Source organism: Maniola hyperantus, chromosome 17 (genome assembly GCF_902806685.2).
Source record: "Maniola hyperantus chromosome 17, iAphHyp1.2, whole genome shotgun sequence".
In the NCBI taxonomy this organism is placed as follows: domain Eukaryota; kingdom Metazoa; phylum Arthropoda; class Insecta; order Lepidoptera; family Nymphalidae; genus Maniola; species Maniola hyperantus.
In genome coordinates this window covers 9,387,864-9,406,541 of record NC_048552.1, presented here as the reverse complement: position 1 = coordinate 9,406,541, position 18,678 = coordinate 9,387,864, and the positions used below count along the sequence as shown (strand labels likewise).

The 18,678-nt window shown below is 35.7% G+C and overlaps 1 protein-coding gene across 9 annotated transcripts in view; it reads right to left on the bottom strand.

Annotated features, from left to right (window-relative positions):
• The window catches only part of unc-13, a 394,380-nt gene that overhangs the window by 10,874 nt on the left and 364,828 nt on the right, over positions 1–18,678 (bottom strand). For all 9 annotated transcript variants that reach the window (XM_069504114.1, XM_069504112.1, XM_069504113.1 and 6 more), the window contains 6 exons: positions 5,450–5,628; positions 4,802–4,952; positions 4,226–4,384; positions 3,604–3,729; positions 1,051–1,218; positions 394–507 (listed from right to left, as the gene is read on the bottom strand). In XM_069504114.1, the coding sequence (XP_069360215.1) occupies positions 394–507; positions 1,051–1,218; positions 3,604–3,729; positions 4,226–4,384; positions 4,802–4,952; positions 5,450–5,628 (897 nt within the window). The remainder of the gene's footprint in view (positions 1–393; positions 508–1,050; positions 1,219–3,603; positions 3,730–4,225; positions 4,385–4,801; positions 4,953–5,449; positions 5,629–18,678) is intronic.

Sequence of the window (18,678 nt, the reverse complement as noted above, 5' to 3'; positions counted from 1 at the left end):
TACCGTGTGATTAGGGTTAAATGGCCACTTAAAAAGCGAGAGAGGTACCAGGGAGTTAGTTGAATTGAAAGGTTTTTTAACAGCAAATACACATGTAGCAAGTATGTGCAAGTTTAGTTACCTTGAAATCCGTAGGAGACCCAGAGTAACCGATATAGTTCAGCAGGCTGCGAAGTTGACGTGGCAATTGGCAGGGTACATAGTTTGCAAAACTGGAATTGCGTTCTCGCACCGAAAAGCGTAGCGTTGGAAAACCCTCTCACTAGGACAGACGACATCAAAAGAGTCGCAGGGAGCCACTGAATGGTGGCGCAAGACCGTGGCGTGTGGAAGTCTCTACAAGATACCTATGTCCAGCTGTGGACTTCTATTAGTTGACAATGATGATGTTACCTTGAAATGCAGATTCATATAAGCGGAAGACTTGCAGAGCCGGTGCTGTTCATGTTCCTCTAGCGCGTATTTCATGTCCACGGCGAATAGCGACCACATCGTTGCAGCAGATAACTAAAACACAAATCATCATCGGCTCGTATCAATCTGCAATTTATAGGTTCTATATCCTGCCTATCTTCTACTCATGCGTGCTCCATTTATTATTTTCATCATCGTCGCGTTAATCCAATTAAAAAAATATATCATCAAGATTTCGTAATTAGCATAGCTGCCACTTTTTGCCTTTTCAATAATACATCCATGTACACGTTTCAATGCATTTCTTTTCTGAACCAATTCCTGTCTTCGTCACAGGGTATAAAAAATCCTATCTTTTAGCCCTTTGTCCATTAAGTACATTTCAGCGGTTACGCATTAACCGCTGAAATGATGTCGTTTAACACAAAAACACAAAAACTGCATCCATATCGCTGAAATGATGTGGTTTAAAACAAAAACTGCATACATCTGCATGTAAGTCTCCAGGATGCAAGTAATTTTTGTATGAAAGGATTGACAGGAAACTTTTTGCCCGGAAAAATAAAGGGATCTGTGCATGCTCCGTGATTTAAAAAACTTATAAACACTTGGAAAAAGTTGCGAGAAAAAACCAACCTGTCCAATATTCAATTCCTGCGGGAACTGGTTGAGGACGGGCGCGTAGCTGTTCCTGTCCTCTTCTATCACAGATACGATGAGCGCTATCAGTTTGTGCCAGAAGTCCACCGAATCCAGCTGCGGCCCGTGGTCTGATGGATCGCGTTTCGCTTCGTTCGGGTCCACCTATAGAATCATTTGTATTAGTTTTTCTCTCCACGATTAATTTTAGACTTGCCTTTAAACAAGTTTAAAAAATCTATTACAAGTATGTTCCTAAAAAAAGAACATTATACAGTCGAAGACTATGTAAATGATAAAAAAGCTTGGATTTGACTCGCTCTGAGGTGAGCTCTTTAGTTACCAACTTTGATCAACTATTATTATTATTATATACACTCTCGAAACTAATCTACAAGTCCCTAGATTGCAAATGATTCCTATTACTTACAACTTTCTGAACCGAGATTTACGAATTTAAAAATAATTCAAATGTTCTGCTCAAATTAATTATTCAATATTTTTGTTGCAACTATATTATATTATATATATATTTTTGTTATAGTTTTAGTACAACTTATTTGTTTCTTTACCTAATAAAGTACAACAAAAAGTTTTTTAATTAAAAACATTTTACAAAGAGCTTTGGTATCATAAATTACTACCCTCGTTAGGAATCTTGGACGATTTAACCTAAGGACGCGCCTCGCATGATTATTCCCCTCTGTCAATAGTAATGGATTTTTAATCCACTGCGTTTATAAACACTGTTTGCGGAATCGATTTTGTCATTGTCAGAATCGTTTTCGATGTGTGACGACGTCTTACACGCTGGGTGAAAAATGCCTGTTTGTGCCGTTAGTGAGTGCAAGAACAAATCAAACACATCAAATTTACAAAAAGATGGAATTTCATTTCATAAGTAAGTATTTTTGGTGTAATAAACGCTTTCTATAAATTAAATTACATAAATTATTATAATAAAATAACAATCGAGAACTTTACCGATTCAGTAATTGAGTACGTAATAATTCGGTAGAAACGAGTCAACACTCCTCACGAGCTATATTTTGTTTTTTCTAAACAATTGCAACCCTCGATACATACAAATTAGGTTAAAATTTGAATACGCGTGAACAGCATGAAATTACGTAGTAGTACGATAGTGATTGCGGTTCGATTATCGATATCGATGAAAACATTTTCTTTATTATTAACGACTAAATTACCGTCTTCAAGTCAAGTAAAGAATAGTTATTATTAATTACCACAATTTTTTCGCTACCTATACTTGTAATAAAACTGGTCGATTTCTGTGATTTCACGTACTTAATACATTTAAAAAAAAATTAAAGCAACGCAATTTTAGTGATAGGCGCGAAATGTATAAAATTTATGTATTAAATCGCCAAGAATGTACATAACATTAACCTAATGGTAAATAATGACGTGTTAAAAATAGAAGAGGCCACCGTGTGTGTTTACTAATTTATTTTCATAGTATCATATCTGTCTTATGGAATTTTGCTGTGGGGTAAAAGCGGCAGGTATTGAGAAAATTTTTGCATTGCTAATTTGTAAGGGCAATACGTGTTATATTTAATAACTTACATTTAATTTTTTTGGACAAAGAGTACACCATATTGGAATTACCATGTAAACCCAATGTGCAATAAATAAATGATTGATTGGAAAGAAAAAAACATTTTATTGATTGATATACCTAATAATTATGTTTGGTAGGCTTTTGCGCGGTCAGGTTTATTTTGTATTACATAATAATATAAGTCATTAATAAGCACATTTTCACTATCGAAATTTTAAATGAAAATTTCGTTATATAAAAAAATACAAAAGATTAAAAATGATATAAAATAAGTAAAAAAGTATGTGCATATTTTTTAAATAAATATTTTTCTTATTTTTACGTTGCATTATTAGTTTTTGGGATAATTACCTATTAAGTGAGGTGAATGTATGCAAGAATACGCTACGCTGACCAAACACTGGTTTTAAGTAATTAAATACGAGTAATAAATTCTTACTTCTACTTTTGTTTCTGAAAAACTATCGATATATTTTAAAATATCGATACGGTAGCATCGCAAATCAATTTGACTGTCTTACACTCGTAATGTCTTTGTATGTTGATGTATATAACTTATTAGTGTGCGTAAAATGTAGTAGTGTTGAAGATTTAGATATGTGTGTGTTAATAATGACACAAAACTTTGTTGAGTGAGTGTGTCAAGTTGTCTATGTAGTGTTTCCTCGTCCCGCACCAAAAGTGACAGAAATTTTTATTCGTAATATTAGGCGCGTTACAAGTCCATAGGTTAAATCGTCCAAGTTAGGAATGCCCTTTCTACCTACAAGAACTGACATAAAACTCAGTTGCTATTTTCAAAAATCTATATACATGGGTCTGTAGGCACTCTTTAAAATTCTAGGTGAATGAAATCGAAAATGATCTATAAATTTTTTTGGAATACGGAAGTTACGGTAAGTTAGGTAGGTAAGTATATTTTAAGTTTGTTTTTCAGCTTTTGAGTTAGGTATAATTTAATTTACCTGGAACTCTCTGTTGTAGAGCTCGTAACAGTTTTCGAATAGAAATTGATATGTTGATCTAAGGCAAGCTTTAACGCAGTCTTTGACGACAGTACTGGCACGAGGTGGGCTGCTGAGCTCTTGGACCTGAAAGATAAAAAGCGATTCTTTGACATAAAAATATAATATGTACATAATTTTACTTAGTCGGGTCACTGAACTGGTGACAATCAAATAATACAATTAAAAATATTATGATTGTTTTAAATAAAATATCTTTATCTAGTTTTATATTTATAATTTTTAAAATCCTCTTCAACAAAAAGATAATTTTGTCAACTCAGATGTAACAGTTTTATAATAATAACTGTGAAAGTAGTTCAACACTTTTATTTTTAAGACAAGAATTGTTCTTGCTTTCATAAGAAATGTAACTGTTCTTTGGCGGTTATTATAATAACTAGATTTGGGACTTCATTCGCGTGGATTTATGCTTTTAAAAATTCCTTGGGAACTCTTCGACTATCCAAGTTGCTTATGTCACTCTCCAAGTATTTTGGCTATATCCATGCAAAAAATCACGTTGATGATCTATTGCAGCGTGATAATATTAGTAATGATAAGTAAATTTATTTAAACCTACCTTCATCCTAAAGAAAGTGATGCTAGTGAGCAGGTCGACAGTAGATTTGAGGTCCATGAGTTTCTCAGCGCTGGATGCTGGGAAGTTGTTGCGGTACATCGAAAGATCGATTCGGAGGGAGTTGTGCAGTTGGTCGAGCAGTTTGACGAACTTTTCTTTCTGTTGAAAATAATTTAGTCAACCAATTTATAAGTATGTTTATTATTATTTTTAAAATATTTTTAATCTAACAAATCGTATTTGTATATGAATTGATGATAGACTACGGTCACCTATTTGGCAAGTTTGAATAATGTGTGTTTTAAGAAATTAAATATGACAACAGTGAAGGTCAACGTCGTGAGGTTACCTGCATGCCTGAGAATACTTTATAATGTTTTCAAAGATGTGTGAAAGTTTATCAATCTGCCCATGGTGAGCGTGTCTATGGCTTGAACCTTTCTCATTCTGAGAGGAGAGCCGTACTCAGAAACCACTCAAGCGATGGGTTGAGATGATGGTAATGATTGATCTAAAAGGAATTATTGACTTGCCAACCTATCGATTCTATGTAATATGAAATATTATGTTTCTTACTCCAAAGTTGGAAGCAGCAAATCTGTCTGATGCGGAGACGGCAGAGGACGCAGTGGTGTGAGCATAGTAAGCGTTGATGTTAGCCAATAAGGTAGACATGACAGCTGGCACGCCCGCGCAGAGGTACTTAGTGGAGAGGCAGTGAAAATGCCTGAAAAATATACAGAACGTGAAACAAGTTGTAAATAGCTTAAGAATACAGTTCGAGCATGAGTCTTAATCATTAATTAGCTTATGCCGCCGCGCCCCTATTTTACGTTTGATGTCTACGTCATAATCGTCGGCACGCCGAATTTCGTCCCGATCCGTCTAGCAGTCGGAGCTGTGCGTTGATAGATCGGTCATTAAGTCAGCTTTTCCTTTTAAATATTTAGACTAGCTTATGCCTGCGACTTTGTCCGCGTTAACTACATACATTTCAAACTTTATTTCATTCCCTTGGGTGTTGAATTTTCAAAAATCGTCTACGTCATAATAGCTGTCTGCATGCCAAATTTCAGTCCGATCCTTCCCGTAGTTTGAGCTGTGCGTTGATAGATCACTTAGTCAGGCACCTTTTCCTTTTATATATTTAGATTATGTATTCAAAATTATCTCGTCGTCGCCGAGATATCGGAGTTTGTTACATTTTAGAACTCAAGAACTTACGTCATAGCCTGATAAATAGCTTCGATGCCGTATCTCATAGCGAACTCGTCGACAATCTCCTCGGGATTTTCATTGAAATATATCTTCCAGGCATCGTCGCCTCGCGCAGCCGGAAGCGTTACTGCACCACCATTTTCTTCGCAAAGATAATGAAATAGGTTCTCGTGGAGGCAGGTATACTGTGGATAGAGTAGAAACGAACAATTTTATTAAAGTTTTATAAAGCGGAAGAAATGACACTCCTTCGGTAAGCAAACTTATACGATGTCTATAATATGGTGTGGCTACACTTGCAATTGATTAGGTAAGTATATCAATTAATTGCATTAGTAGAGCAACGTTGACCCACATCGGTAAATACACAGTAATTCAGTGATATTGGTTGAAGAATTAATTCTTTAGACGGCAAATATACTAAAAAGATCGGAATCAAATTTTTTATTGCCTAAAGCTAGTGCTTTAATGAAAAGACATTTTTCATTTAGGTACAAGATAAAGTTGAAAACTAAAACCCGACTATGATCGTCTTAATAAATGCTGAAATATTATAGTAAAAATGTATATCTGTCGCTTGGTATATATTTTAATGCTGTAGTAGATATATTTATGGGCTCAGAATTTTTTCCTCTTTCATTTGAACCCCGCTCGATATGATAGAAAAAATAGGTAATAATAATTCAGAGACCCCCACTTTTTTGGGTGACTCATCCGCTATATTGATTTAAAAAGCCACTCGGACCTTTATAACAAAACGATTGACACCTCATTCATCAAAATCGGCTCTGCAGCTTAGGCGCTATGACGGTGCGGAACACACATAAATACACACATACATACATATATAAATACATACATAGACTGCTAAAATCATAGATAGTAAATTTTTTTTAACTTTCTATTTTGAATGTTAATAACTATAATTTATATTCAGCGCGAAAAAAACCTTAGTTGCCTATGTCTGGCAAATAAACCTGTTATGTAACTATACATAACACGTTTTAACGAATTTTTTCGAGTCCAATTCCTGGGAGACGAATGATGGTACTGTAATCGGATTTGTAGTAACACTTTTTTCTCTATATTTCAATAAAAATATTGAAGCAAATTCATATGGGAAATCACAAACGGAGCCAAAACAAATTGAATTTATTTGTGTTTGACCTGAAAAATGTTGATTAATATCAAATCGAATATATGTTACACAGAATCGAAATTATATTCGTATTATCATATTATTGAGGATTCGGGTTTTTACGATTATTGTGTTATAAAGTGTCTCGTTTTGAGGGATCCGTTCCCGAAGGTGATAGCCTAGTGGTTAGGCCGTCCACTTTCTAATCGCAGGTCGGGGGTTCAATCCCGGGCACGCACCTCTAACTTTTTCGAGTTATGTGCGTTTTAAGCAATTAAATATCATTTGCTTTAACGGTAAAGGAAAACATCTTGAGGAAACCTGCATCATGCATGCCTGAGAGTTATCCATAATGTTCTCAAAGGTATGTGAAGTCTACCAATTCACACATGGCGAGAGTGGTAGACTATGGCCAAAACCTACTCACTCTGAAAGGAGACCCGTTCTCTGTAGTGAGCCTACGATGGGTTGATCATGCTGATGATGATCTTCTCGAAGGGTGCCAACGGGACTCTATTACCTATTATTACTACGACTCGCTCTTGGACGACTTTTACGCTTATTTTGTCAGTTCTTTTAGTTATACATATAGAAAAACTGCTTAGGTAGATATTATTTTCTCCAGTTTTAAGTGTCTTTTATAATTCTGTAAAACAATATGACAAGAAAAAGAGTTGTTAACCAGACGTAGCTACCTGCTACAGCTACAATACTAAACTTCAGTTCAGTTAGTTATGAATTATCTCTTCTTTAGTCCTGTCCAACGAATAGGTATTGAAAGTTATATATTGGAAAAATTTATCTAGTTAAAATTAAATAAAAGTTTATAGTTCAAACGGTGTGACGGCAAAAAAAACCTCTGAAATGCTACGAGAGTTTTAATTAACGCATTCTACATCAAACACAGTTTTTCCAACTCTATCATATTTTACTCTCGTATTTTTCCACGATGCCCTTGATTTTGTAGGTGAATAAAAGGGCACCAACAATATTTTTGATACCAATTTTTTTTTAGCTTTTACTATAGTCATTATTGTTAACTAGCCTATCCTCGCGACTTCATTCGCGTGGATTATACAAACTTCGAACCCCTATTTTACACGCTTAGGGGTTTAATTTTCAAAAATCCTTTCTAGCGAATTTCTACGTCATAATAACTATCTGCATACCACGGTCCGATCCGTTCAGTAGTTGCGTTGCGTTGATAGATCAGTCAGTCAGTCAGTCAACTTTTCCTTTTATATATAATAGCGACCCGCCCCGGCTTCGCATGGGTGCAACGTATAGATACTAATTTGGTGTCATTAAGGTGTCATTGCCTCGGAAACTCTCAAATGAGAGGATTTTTTTCCGACCTAATTCACACTATTTCAATTTCTCTAGGGATCTCTAATTTTTTGAGAATTAAACTATAGCTATAAATCTTCCTCTTGAATCACTCTATCTATTGGTGAAAACCGCATCAAAATCTGTTGCGTAGTTTAAAAGATCTACGCGTTCATACATACATACATACATACAGACGCGGGAAGCGACTTTATTTTATACTATGTGAAGATTATGACACGTATGTAGGTATAGAAAAAAACAGTTTCGGTATTTTTAAAAAGTGCATGTCAATTATTATTATTTGCCCAACTTGACAGATTTTCTGATAACATAACAACAAACTAAGCTCATTTATACGCTAACCAGGGTGTCAGTTCACGTATGTATGATTAGGTTAACGGCGTTGCGGCAAAACGATGAGGGAGCAACAATTCCCCCATTATGTTTCGATTCTATTCGCTGAACGGAGCTTTGTTAATGCATAACATTGTGTTAGAGCGACATTTTGTAATGAGTAATGATAAGAGCCTCGATAGCTCAACCGGTAAAGGAGTGGACTGAAAACCGAAAGGTCGACGGTTCAAACCCAGCCCGTTGCACTATTGGCGTAACTCGTACCTACTCCTAACACAAGCCTGATGCTTAGTTGGAGAGGAAAGGGTCTAAGGGTATTAGTCATTTAACATGGCTAATATTCTTTAAAAAAAATGCGTTGTAAAGCGGCAAGTGGTAGATGCATCCGACTATTCGTAAGCACTTGTAAAAGTTTATACGAATAAAAAAGATTTTCATTTTCATTTTCATTTCATTTTCATTTTCATTTTCATTTTCAAAGGTGCTAAGTTCAGAGTTTTGCATCAGTTAGGTAATTCCGTCAATCTGAGAGACGAATAACTGATAAAGCTGAGGTTGAAGCAAAGATCTGTCTAGATATTAGTCATGCAAAGATCAGTTAGACGGTTCACAGTCGCTTTTTTCGTCAGTCAAATCACTGAATGTGGAAAAACTGATAGCAAATCTAATAATCTAATGGACACCTTAATAATTTAGAGTCATGGTAGGTTTTTGAATACCAAATGGCTGCTTACCGTCTTTGTGGATGTCTTCATTGGTTTACGTATAGGTACGGTTCTTTTTATGAAGATGATAAACGAAGTTATAAAGGTGTGTGTGAGTGTGTTTAATTTCCAAATTGATATCTCCAACATACATCCAAAATACAACAACTGCCTACACGCGTCAACTACCTATCCGATCGATGTCACAAATACATTTTGACCTATCAGACGCCTCGAATATGAATATGTTCCCGTTTCAGACAGCGTTCCCAGTATGCCGAACATTTTGACATATTACTTACCTTGTTAGATCCAGGGCATAAGGTTTGGCTTATTGTTCTAAACGTTATTACTTTTTACAATAAAAATTCTAAATCGTATTTTATGTCAGATCAAAGTGATGTGCGGGTGTGCGGGGCGTCACCCGCCTCATACCCCGGTTGCCATCTCAACCTGTCGCGGACTATATCTATTCGTATTAGAAAACGCAACACTTTTTGGAGAGGTAAGTATGTGCTTCTCTATTCTAGGCATCCTTTCATTACTCATTTTATAATTTTTTTAAGACAACTATGAATTATTGCAATGTAAATAAAAAATATATAATTCCAGGTCTCATAAACATTATGAAAGCACCTCATATGCAAACCATAGGTATGAACTCTATCACAAAGACTAAATGATGGAAATCAGTCTACACTTATTTGCATTGTTAATTTCTTTTGATCTCAGGCGAGAGTGTGGGAGGTCAAGCTGACTCTCGTATCATAATGTACTGTAAGGGTTGTTAAAAGTTAACAAGCATTTTCTAACGGCTATGCTAGGCTGCTCGTGGTTTTGAAATTTGATCAACCGTGTCGTGTTTAAATAAGCTATCACTTCCCATACTGTAAATTTATGCAAAAGTGTTTTTGCTTATTAGTTTGTCGATTTGTCCATCAATTACGTCGCAACGGGGCAACGGATCGACGTGATATTTTTTATATTATCTTAGGCCAGATGTGAAATTTTGCATGGGTATAGTTAAAGACCTGCAGAGTGACATAGGCTACTTTTTTATTCCGGAAAATCAAAGAGTGCAAACAAAATTTTTAAAAACATAAATCAGTATTTAAAAAAGAATTAGTCATAATTTTTATTACATTATACTCATCTCTATATATAAAAAAACCGGCCAAATGCGAGTCAGGCAATGAGGGTTCCGTACTGCAGTCTAATTTTTTCGACATTTTGCAAGATAATTCAAAAACTGTGATGCATAAAAATAAATAAAAAACTGTTTTAGAATGCACAGGTGAAGACCTTTCATATGATACCCCACTTGATATAGTTATCTTACTAAGGAAATTTAAAATACTAATTATTAGTTTATAGACAGACAGACAGACAGACAAGAAAGTGATCCTATAAGGGTTCCGTTTTTCTTTTGAGGTACGGAACTCTAAAAATGGCAATTTATGAGTAAAAGCAATCAATTTTCACATAAGTGGCACGGACTAGACTCACTCAAGCTGTAGTTACTTTGTCTATTAGGTACACTAAGTATAAATAGGTACGTCATTCCATTACTCTTATCAAGCCCTCCCAGTCAAGCCACGGTTGCGTAGCTGTTTACTTTGTAACTAACGAATTTTGGAGTAGGTGCCTAACGTAGATGTTATGGAAATTTTCCATAACGATGGTGTCCTAAGTAAATAATCTTTAAAGTCACTGTTTTTGCTTTCGTAAGTGTGTTTGGGTAATATTAACTAAGTACTAGATGGTGCCCAAGACTTCATCCGCTTGGATTTAGGTTTTTAAAAATCCCTGGGGAACTTTTAGATTTTCCGGGATAAATAGTACTTATCCAATATCCGTCTCCAGGATGCAAACTAGCTTTGTACCAAATTGATGATGCCCACGATTTGGTGTTTTAAAGGACCCCGTGGGAACTTTTTGATTTTTTGGGTCAAAAAATGCCTGTAGTAAATTATAATAAACAATAATATTATGTAGGTGTAGGTCAACTAGATACTCAGTTCATGAAAAACTGTGGTGAATATTGTGGTGAATTATCAATCTTCACCACAGAGTACTATGTAGGTACATGGGGTGTTCGCGGAGTACATTTCATTTCATGAGATTCTGGTGGTAGACCAGAATCTTATATACTATATAGGCACAAAAAATGAAATCAAAGACCTTAATTTAAAAATCCAATAGGTAAGTAGGTAGGTATTGGTAACGAATAGCAAACAATTTTATTTTAAAACTCGTATAAAATTTCATATTTCAAATGAAAGGCAAAAGCTTCAGTTTTAAATTATACCGCAAAAAATTCCAGTAGGAATTCGTAACTGTAAATTGGTTATATTTTTCACGTAGATATTTCCCGATGAATCCCGATTTTCGGTTGATAGATTCTTGTTGAAATATTCTAATAAAACAATTTTCACATACCTAATCGATAAATGGAGGTCCTAGTAATGTTATATTTTGACTAATTTTGTTTATAAATTGTAACAGCATTTAAATTAAATAACTGCCTATTTCAAACAAAAATTGTGTTCTATGACTTGTCAAACATGGAGATTTTTAACCCACACCCATTCCAAAAAAAATACTTTTTTTTGGAATGGGTCGCCCCTAGCCCGTAGTAACTAGGTATTACATAAAAGTTTTTGGTAACCAGTGTTTAAAATATTTGATTGAGTCGAAGCAAGTTCTGAAGCAGCACTTATTTGAAGAATAATTAATTATATTATGACTTTATTTTATTTTAATCAGTTCAAGTGGGGCAGAAATAAACCGTGAATTTAATTTAAGCAGATATTTATTACCTACATTTATATTATTATACGTCTTTCAACATCTATATCTTGAAACATGCAAAAAGGTGTCGTCGACTGTGACACTATGTACAAGGTATGTATGTAGCCTTGTCACACACAACTACAAGCGTTCTAATTTGTCTTCACTTTCTGGAATACGAATGAATGGTATGAGCTTTGTCTATCTGGTAGTATTATAGTATCTTTAATCTAAGATAAAGGATAGCAAATAAAATGCTAGTAGGTATTTAAAAAAATATAAACTTAACGTCTCTGAGAAACGTGAAAATGGGACAATATCTCATAAACATGCCGTAAAACGCGTTCAGAATGCTAATTCCCATTAATTTTTGTTTCTCCTTCAAAAAAAAAAACAGGTCAAGGTAATTAGAACACTCCGCGTTTCAGTAATTTATACTAAAGCGACAATTTAAAAGGAGTTTTCTCTTTGTTTATTATTCCTGTACAGGAGTAATAGAAATTAGTCGTTTGTGTACCTTAATTACCTACGTCGTAACTCGCATGCCATGTTTCAACTAAAGCACGATTTTCATATAGTTAAGCATAGCGTGGGGCAGTAAAACGACTTTAAACAACCAAATTAATAGATCTGGAGTAGGTACTATTTTTCCGCAAGGAAAATTGTGAAAAGGACACCACTATTTTCTAGTAGTGTCACTGTTAATTCGGTTAAGTTTAGAGATTGTATAATTGCTTTAGATACCACCTTAAGGTAAATTTCCTTTACACTATATCATAAAACTACAACTTTCGTTTTGAACTACACGCATAAAAGTCTGAGCCTTAGTGAAATTTTGATTCACTGGAAGTTGTTGTCAAAAATGGTATAACTATTTTATGGTCTACAACTGTAGGCCTTTGGATGTTTTTAAATATGTAACCACAAAAGCGTTATCAAAAAAGATAATATGCCCAGGGTTTACAAAGGGAGAAAATCTTAAAGTGTCTCTTAAGATGTGGACCTGTAGCTATCATAAAGATTAGGTATAGTGAAAAGGTCGGTCGGAAACTTGCGAAGTCACTTGACTACAAGCGCATGAAACTTTGTATCAGAAAGCTATCTCATGTATAGATAGAGATGCAAAGTAGGCGGATGATGGAGTATGGAACATTGAAATATAAAATATATTTAGGCTACAAATAATTAATATTGATACAAATTAAATAGGTACTGGCTAACCAATTTCATTTGAATTGAAATTAATTAAAATAATGAAATGAAATAAGTACGTACTTACTTATAATTCATTTTAGTTCATGTTTTCTCAAGAGGATCAGTTATACTGCTATCGTCGAATTGACGTGATTTTTGCATGGATATAGTTAAAGAACTAAAGAATGAAATGAGCTACTTTTCATCCCCGAAAATTTAAGAGGTCCTAGAAGATTAAAAAATATAAATTCACGCGGATGAAGTCACAGGCATCACCTATAGTACGAAATGCAACGTATTGAAAGAGAGGTTCCAACGTATTGAGAGACTTGGGGTCCCAAGGAGCTGGAATTGCGACCTCGCACCGGAAGACGCAGCGTTGGAAGTCTCCCCACTAGGTGGACGGACGACATCAGACGAGTCACAGGGAGCCGCTGGATTCAGGCGGCGCAATACCGTGGCGTGTGGAAGTCCCTACAAGAGACCTATGACTAGCAGTGGATGTCTATTGGTTGACGATGGTGATGATGATGAGAGAGAGATTCGAATAGGTAGTGAAGTTTCAAATTCTATTTTTGATCATCAAAAGCAATATAATCCTGTTACGTACAAAGCGTTAGTGTGCGGCAACCGTGAAGCCTGAAATTTCATCACACTCGACTGTGTCAAGCACTTGTTTTCAAAAGAGATTCTGTAATTGAGACTACAGTAAAATAACGACGAACACTTATAAATAAAATAGATTTGAAACTAGATGACAACCGTGATTTCATCCGTGTGGATTTTTTTTGTAGCCAAAAAGATCTTGACATTGGGCGTTTGAAATACAAATATTATAGGTAAAATCAGTCAAATTCCCAAGTAGTAAGCCCCGTTCAGAAAATTATTCTTTTGGACAAATTTATAAGTAGGTATAGGTACCAAAAATCGTTGTGACAAATAGCTTTTCCCAATCCTTTGATTCATTCAACGCTGTTGCATCGTGATCAAAAGATCGCCCGCTCACTACAGAGTACGGGTCTCCTCTCATGGTATGAGAAGGGTTTTGGCATAGTCTACCAAGCTGACCAAATGCGGATTGGCAGACTTCACACACCTTCGAGAACACTATGGAGAACTCTCAGGTTTCAGGCAGCTGGTAGGTTTCATCACGATGTTGTCCTTCACCGTTAAAGCAAGTGATATTTAATTATTGAAAACGCACATAGCTCCGAAAAGTTATAGGTGCGTGCCCGGGATCGGAACCTCGACCTCCAATTAGGAGGCGGACGGCTTAACCACTAGGCTATCACAGCTTTTTGTATCATTTACAGACAATTTGTGAAACTTGTGAAGATCTCATGAATTCCTCATTTCCGTTGCAGTCGCGTCGGTTAGAATCGAGAGAGCAGTTATTAAATGCGCAAGTTGTAGCCAATAAATCATTGTTACAGACTCTAACTCTTCACAATCCTTCGATTCGTTCATCGTGGTTGCAGTTACAGACAATTGGGATGATGACTAAGTATATCAAAAATAAATTATTTCTGAGGAACTATTAAATAGAGGGTCTTCCAAAATTTCTAAAATCTACGTCCACTGTTAGTTTTAAGTTTACTTACCATTTTAAATTGTCAATTTTTCTTAAAAAGTACGTCAAGTTTCGTCAAATGCTTATTTCATACAAGCTCCCTTACTAAGTCAAGGGTTTGGACGTTTGATAAAAAGTCGCTGAGTTGACTAGTAGGTAGTCATCATCCCTATTTGTGAAACTTGCGAAGATCTCATGAATTCCTCATTTCCGTCAACGTCGGTTGAAATTGAGAGAGCAATTAAATGCGCAAGTTGGGGCTTTATGCTCTTAATTCGCATAATTTCCTCGGAGAAGGCATGCCGATATTTTGCCTCCATTTAATTAAAAGACCCTTTATAAATCAACGGGAGATGGATTAGTTTAAACGGCACGTTCCCTCGTTAGAGGTAGGAGGTATTTTAAGATGTAGGTTTCTATGGTTCCAGTATTTAGGATTAGGTAAGTACAATTATGAGCAGCGATAACATTGGGTTAGATAATAGCTAATATCGTATATTGTAAGCAAGAAAATCAACCACCTGTCAAGCCTGGAAGTCACGCTCAGAGCCAATAATGCTACTCAATTTAAGAGATTTCAAACGTTGCAAGCAATTTCATATTTTGAGGGGCTTTGGGTGAACAGTGAACTAAAATGTTCAGTACGTACATCAGTTGAGTTTCCCTCTATAGTTTTAGTATAAGTTACTTTCGTACTTTTGAGGGACTTTGTTTGGCAGGTAATTGAGAAGGATGTGTAGCCTAGTTGTGACAACATAGGGAGGTATATATCAATCGATTGAAATTGTTGAGCTACGTTGATCCAAGTCAGTAACTGGATGGGTTAAGGCCGTCGGTCCCGGTTATTGTCACTAACATCTGACCGTAAAACCTAAGAGTCGAAATTTCATTCTCTTAGTCGATTTGTATGCGGAAGGATCTGAGAACCCACCGCATTATTAAGAGAACTTGACTTACTATTATGTGATTAATACAAAGTCGTCAGGACCCTCAGTAATGAGGAAATACGACTATAAAGAAAAAGAAAGAAGATACTTTTGACGTGGCACCAAAGGATTGAACAAAAATAACTGAGGAAATGCTAGTTATAAAATATAACGTATCATACCTACACATTCATATCGTTTTATACCCCTTGTTGACATTTGTCTTACTTAGAACCAAGACTACACGTAGGGGACGGTGCGATTTTCGCTAAAGTCTACAAGAAATCCTGATTTCTCTTGTTACAATGTTTTACCGAAAGCCTGACAGTCTCGTTTGTGTATTTTGTGTGATTTATGCTGACGTTTAGTGATGAAAATGTTGTAACATACCTACACGCTTTATGTCTTATACGTTTTTCTTTGGTGAAAAAAAATAAGACGTGGTATCAATCTAGTAGACCGTACGTACAAATTTAATTACAAAGGTACAAACAAAACTCAATAATTAGATAATTGCTTTGGAAATAAATATAAGCAAGTTGTTTATTTTAAATACAGAATTGTGTTTCTAGCTACCTTTCCACTAAGTATTATTTAATATCATCGTTATCGTCGTTTGTAAAAAACAAAAATCTTTCAATAAGAAATTTTCCAATATAAAATATTGTCAGAGACATCCCTTTGTAAAAAATCATATTGGCTGGTTGATGAGGGTTCGAAAAAAAAGCCTCTTGTTATTCTTGCATTATTAAAATATATATTTGGAAACATCCTTTTGTGCTCATATTTTTTATCATCATATTTTAATAGTCATCTATTGTTAATATTATAGCTACCTGCTATTATAACATTGTTTTCTTTGACCTAGAATATTTCTATGAGCGAATTGTTTTACCGTTTCACTATATAGGTACACGAGAGTTATATAGGTACCTAATGGTAAAAATTGATTTCTTCAATCTAGGGTATATACTGACACTGAAATGGACTTATACAAATACGGTAGAAGAGGTGTGCTATACAAAATATGAAGGGAAGTGCCGACCACCAACCGCACAGTGAATTAAAATTGACACTTTATGTAATGGTCTTTGTGTTGGTTTATGTTGATAGGTGTCTTATCTCTACATTAATAAAATTTATATTCAAGTACATTCACATCACATCCATTGCTTACTCACAAAACGACGAAATTCAAGTTACTTTCAAAAAACCTCCCAAGTGCGAGTCAGGCTCGCGCACCGAGGGTTGCCGTACCACGGTCGTATTTTTTCGACATTTTGCACGATAATTCAAAAACTATGATTCATAAAAATAAAGAAAAACCTGTTTTAGAATGCACAGGTAAAGCCATTTCAAATGATACCCCACTTGATATAGTTATCTTACTTCAAAAATTTAAAATTCTAATTATAAGTTCACGACCACAGTTTTTTTTTTTGTGTGATGTAACCCTAAATTCATGGTTTTCAGATTATGTCTGCTATAAGACTTACCTACCTGCCAGATTTCATGATATATATTTCATAGGTTTCTTGACAGACCGACAGACAGACAACAAAGTGATCCTATAAGGGTTCCGTTTTTCCTTTTGAGGTACGGAACCCCAAAAAGGTTGACGAGGGCATGTCCCGCGTGCATGCATTAGTAGAGGTTAGTGGTAAGTGAAAATAAAAGATTATTAGCTATCTATGAGTAGGTACAAATGTTACGATATGATTATTCTTCAGTGGTACCTAAACTGCGGTGTAGGCATTACCTATGAAATGGATTGATTCAAAAGACCCGAGTACCCAACAGCTATTTTTCATAACCCTGCCAAAGAAAGGTCTGAATCAATAAGACGCCTACGCATAATAGGCTTATAAAAATATTTTTCACTCAAATTTTTCTCAATAGTCACGTGATGTCGTCGCTTGTTTTTAGATGGAAAATGAATTCGTTCCATCGTAAGATCTGTTTATGTTTTGTGACCCGTACAGGCATTTTGAATTGTCTGGATCTTTTGTACATGCTACAATTCATTCGGGGCCTGCGTAGGGTGCTTATACATAAACAGGTATTAGACAGAACGCCAAATTAGAACTTTATACGAATGGTCTCAGCGCCTTCCTATTTGTAGATAACAGTCTTTTATCCTGTTGCTTTCTAGATTTCGATCTTTTTCTTGTAGATTTTAGTTGGGTCCATCTACTTAATAACGACGACGACTTCCTTGGCGCAGTGGTAAGCGCCTGTGGTCTTGTTAGTGGGAGGTATAATTTCTAAATTGTCTCTGGGCTGGTCTGGTGGGAGGCTTCAGCCGGGGCAAACCCTACCTACCGGCAAAGCCGTGCCACCAAGAAACCGATGATGGGTAGGGGTTTCATAAAACTACCATACTCCTTCCAAGTTAACCCGCTTCCTTCTTAGACCGCATCATCACTTACCACCAGGCGAGATCGTAGTTAAAGTCTAACTTGTATCAAAATTAAAAAGTACAATAAGAAACTTTGCGTTACTTTTCACATTTATATATTTTGACAAGTCAAGACCGGGAGCTGCAGCAGAAAAGCGGAAAACGGCAAGCGGCGCAAGTATGCTTCTCTTATCGAGAGTTACATTTTTGTTCCGTTTGCCGTGGAGACCCTGGGGCCATGGAGTCTTAGTGCAAAAAAACAATTACGAGACATTTCACCGCGATTAATAGCCTCATCTGGTGACAAGGCCTGGCTCATTTTTTGCGCAATGGATCAGCCTGGCTGTCCAGCATCTAAATGCAGCCAGTATTCCTGGCACCATTCCACGCGGGCAAGATTTGTATAGTAATTAAATTAGATAAGGCTAGCTTTAAGTTTTATTATATTATTATAATATAATAGCAATATAAATGAGTAAATATAGATATATATATCTACTAAGTAGGCACAAAATTACCGCTGTCTCGGAGTAGGTGAGAAGTAATGCAATTAAAACTGCTCGCGTGCGACACTCACGACCTCTTTTCCGTAATTGGCAATGTAAGAGCTTATAACGTTTCCCTCGCGCAAGCCTACTCTCAGCTCTAAAATTGTTTACGAGCCTAGACAGAAAACTTTTAAAACAAACAGAAGAAATCTAAACTTCTGTAGCACGTCAGAGACTTTGTTCGAAAGTTTTAAATTGGATACAAGCAGGCGTTACTTTACGGAAGTCCACGATACATGGAGAAAATAAGTTTATTTTGCTAGCATCTGCTTCACATTGGAGGA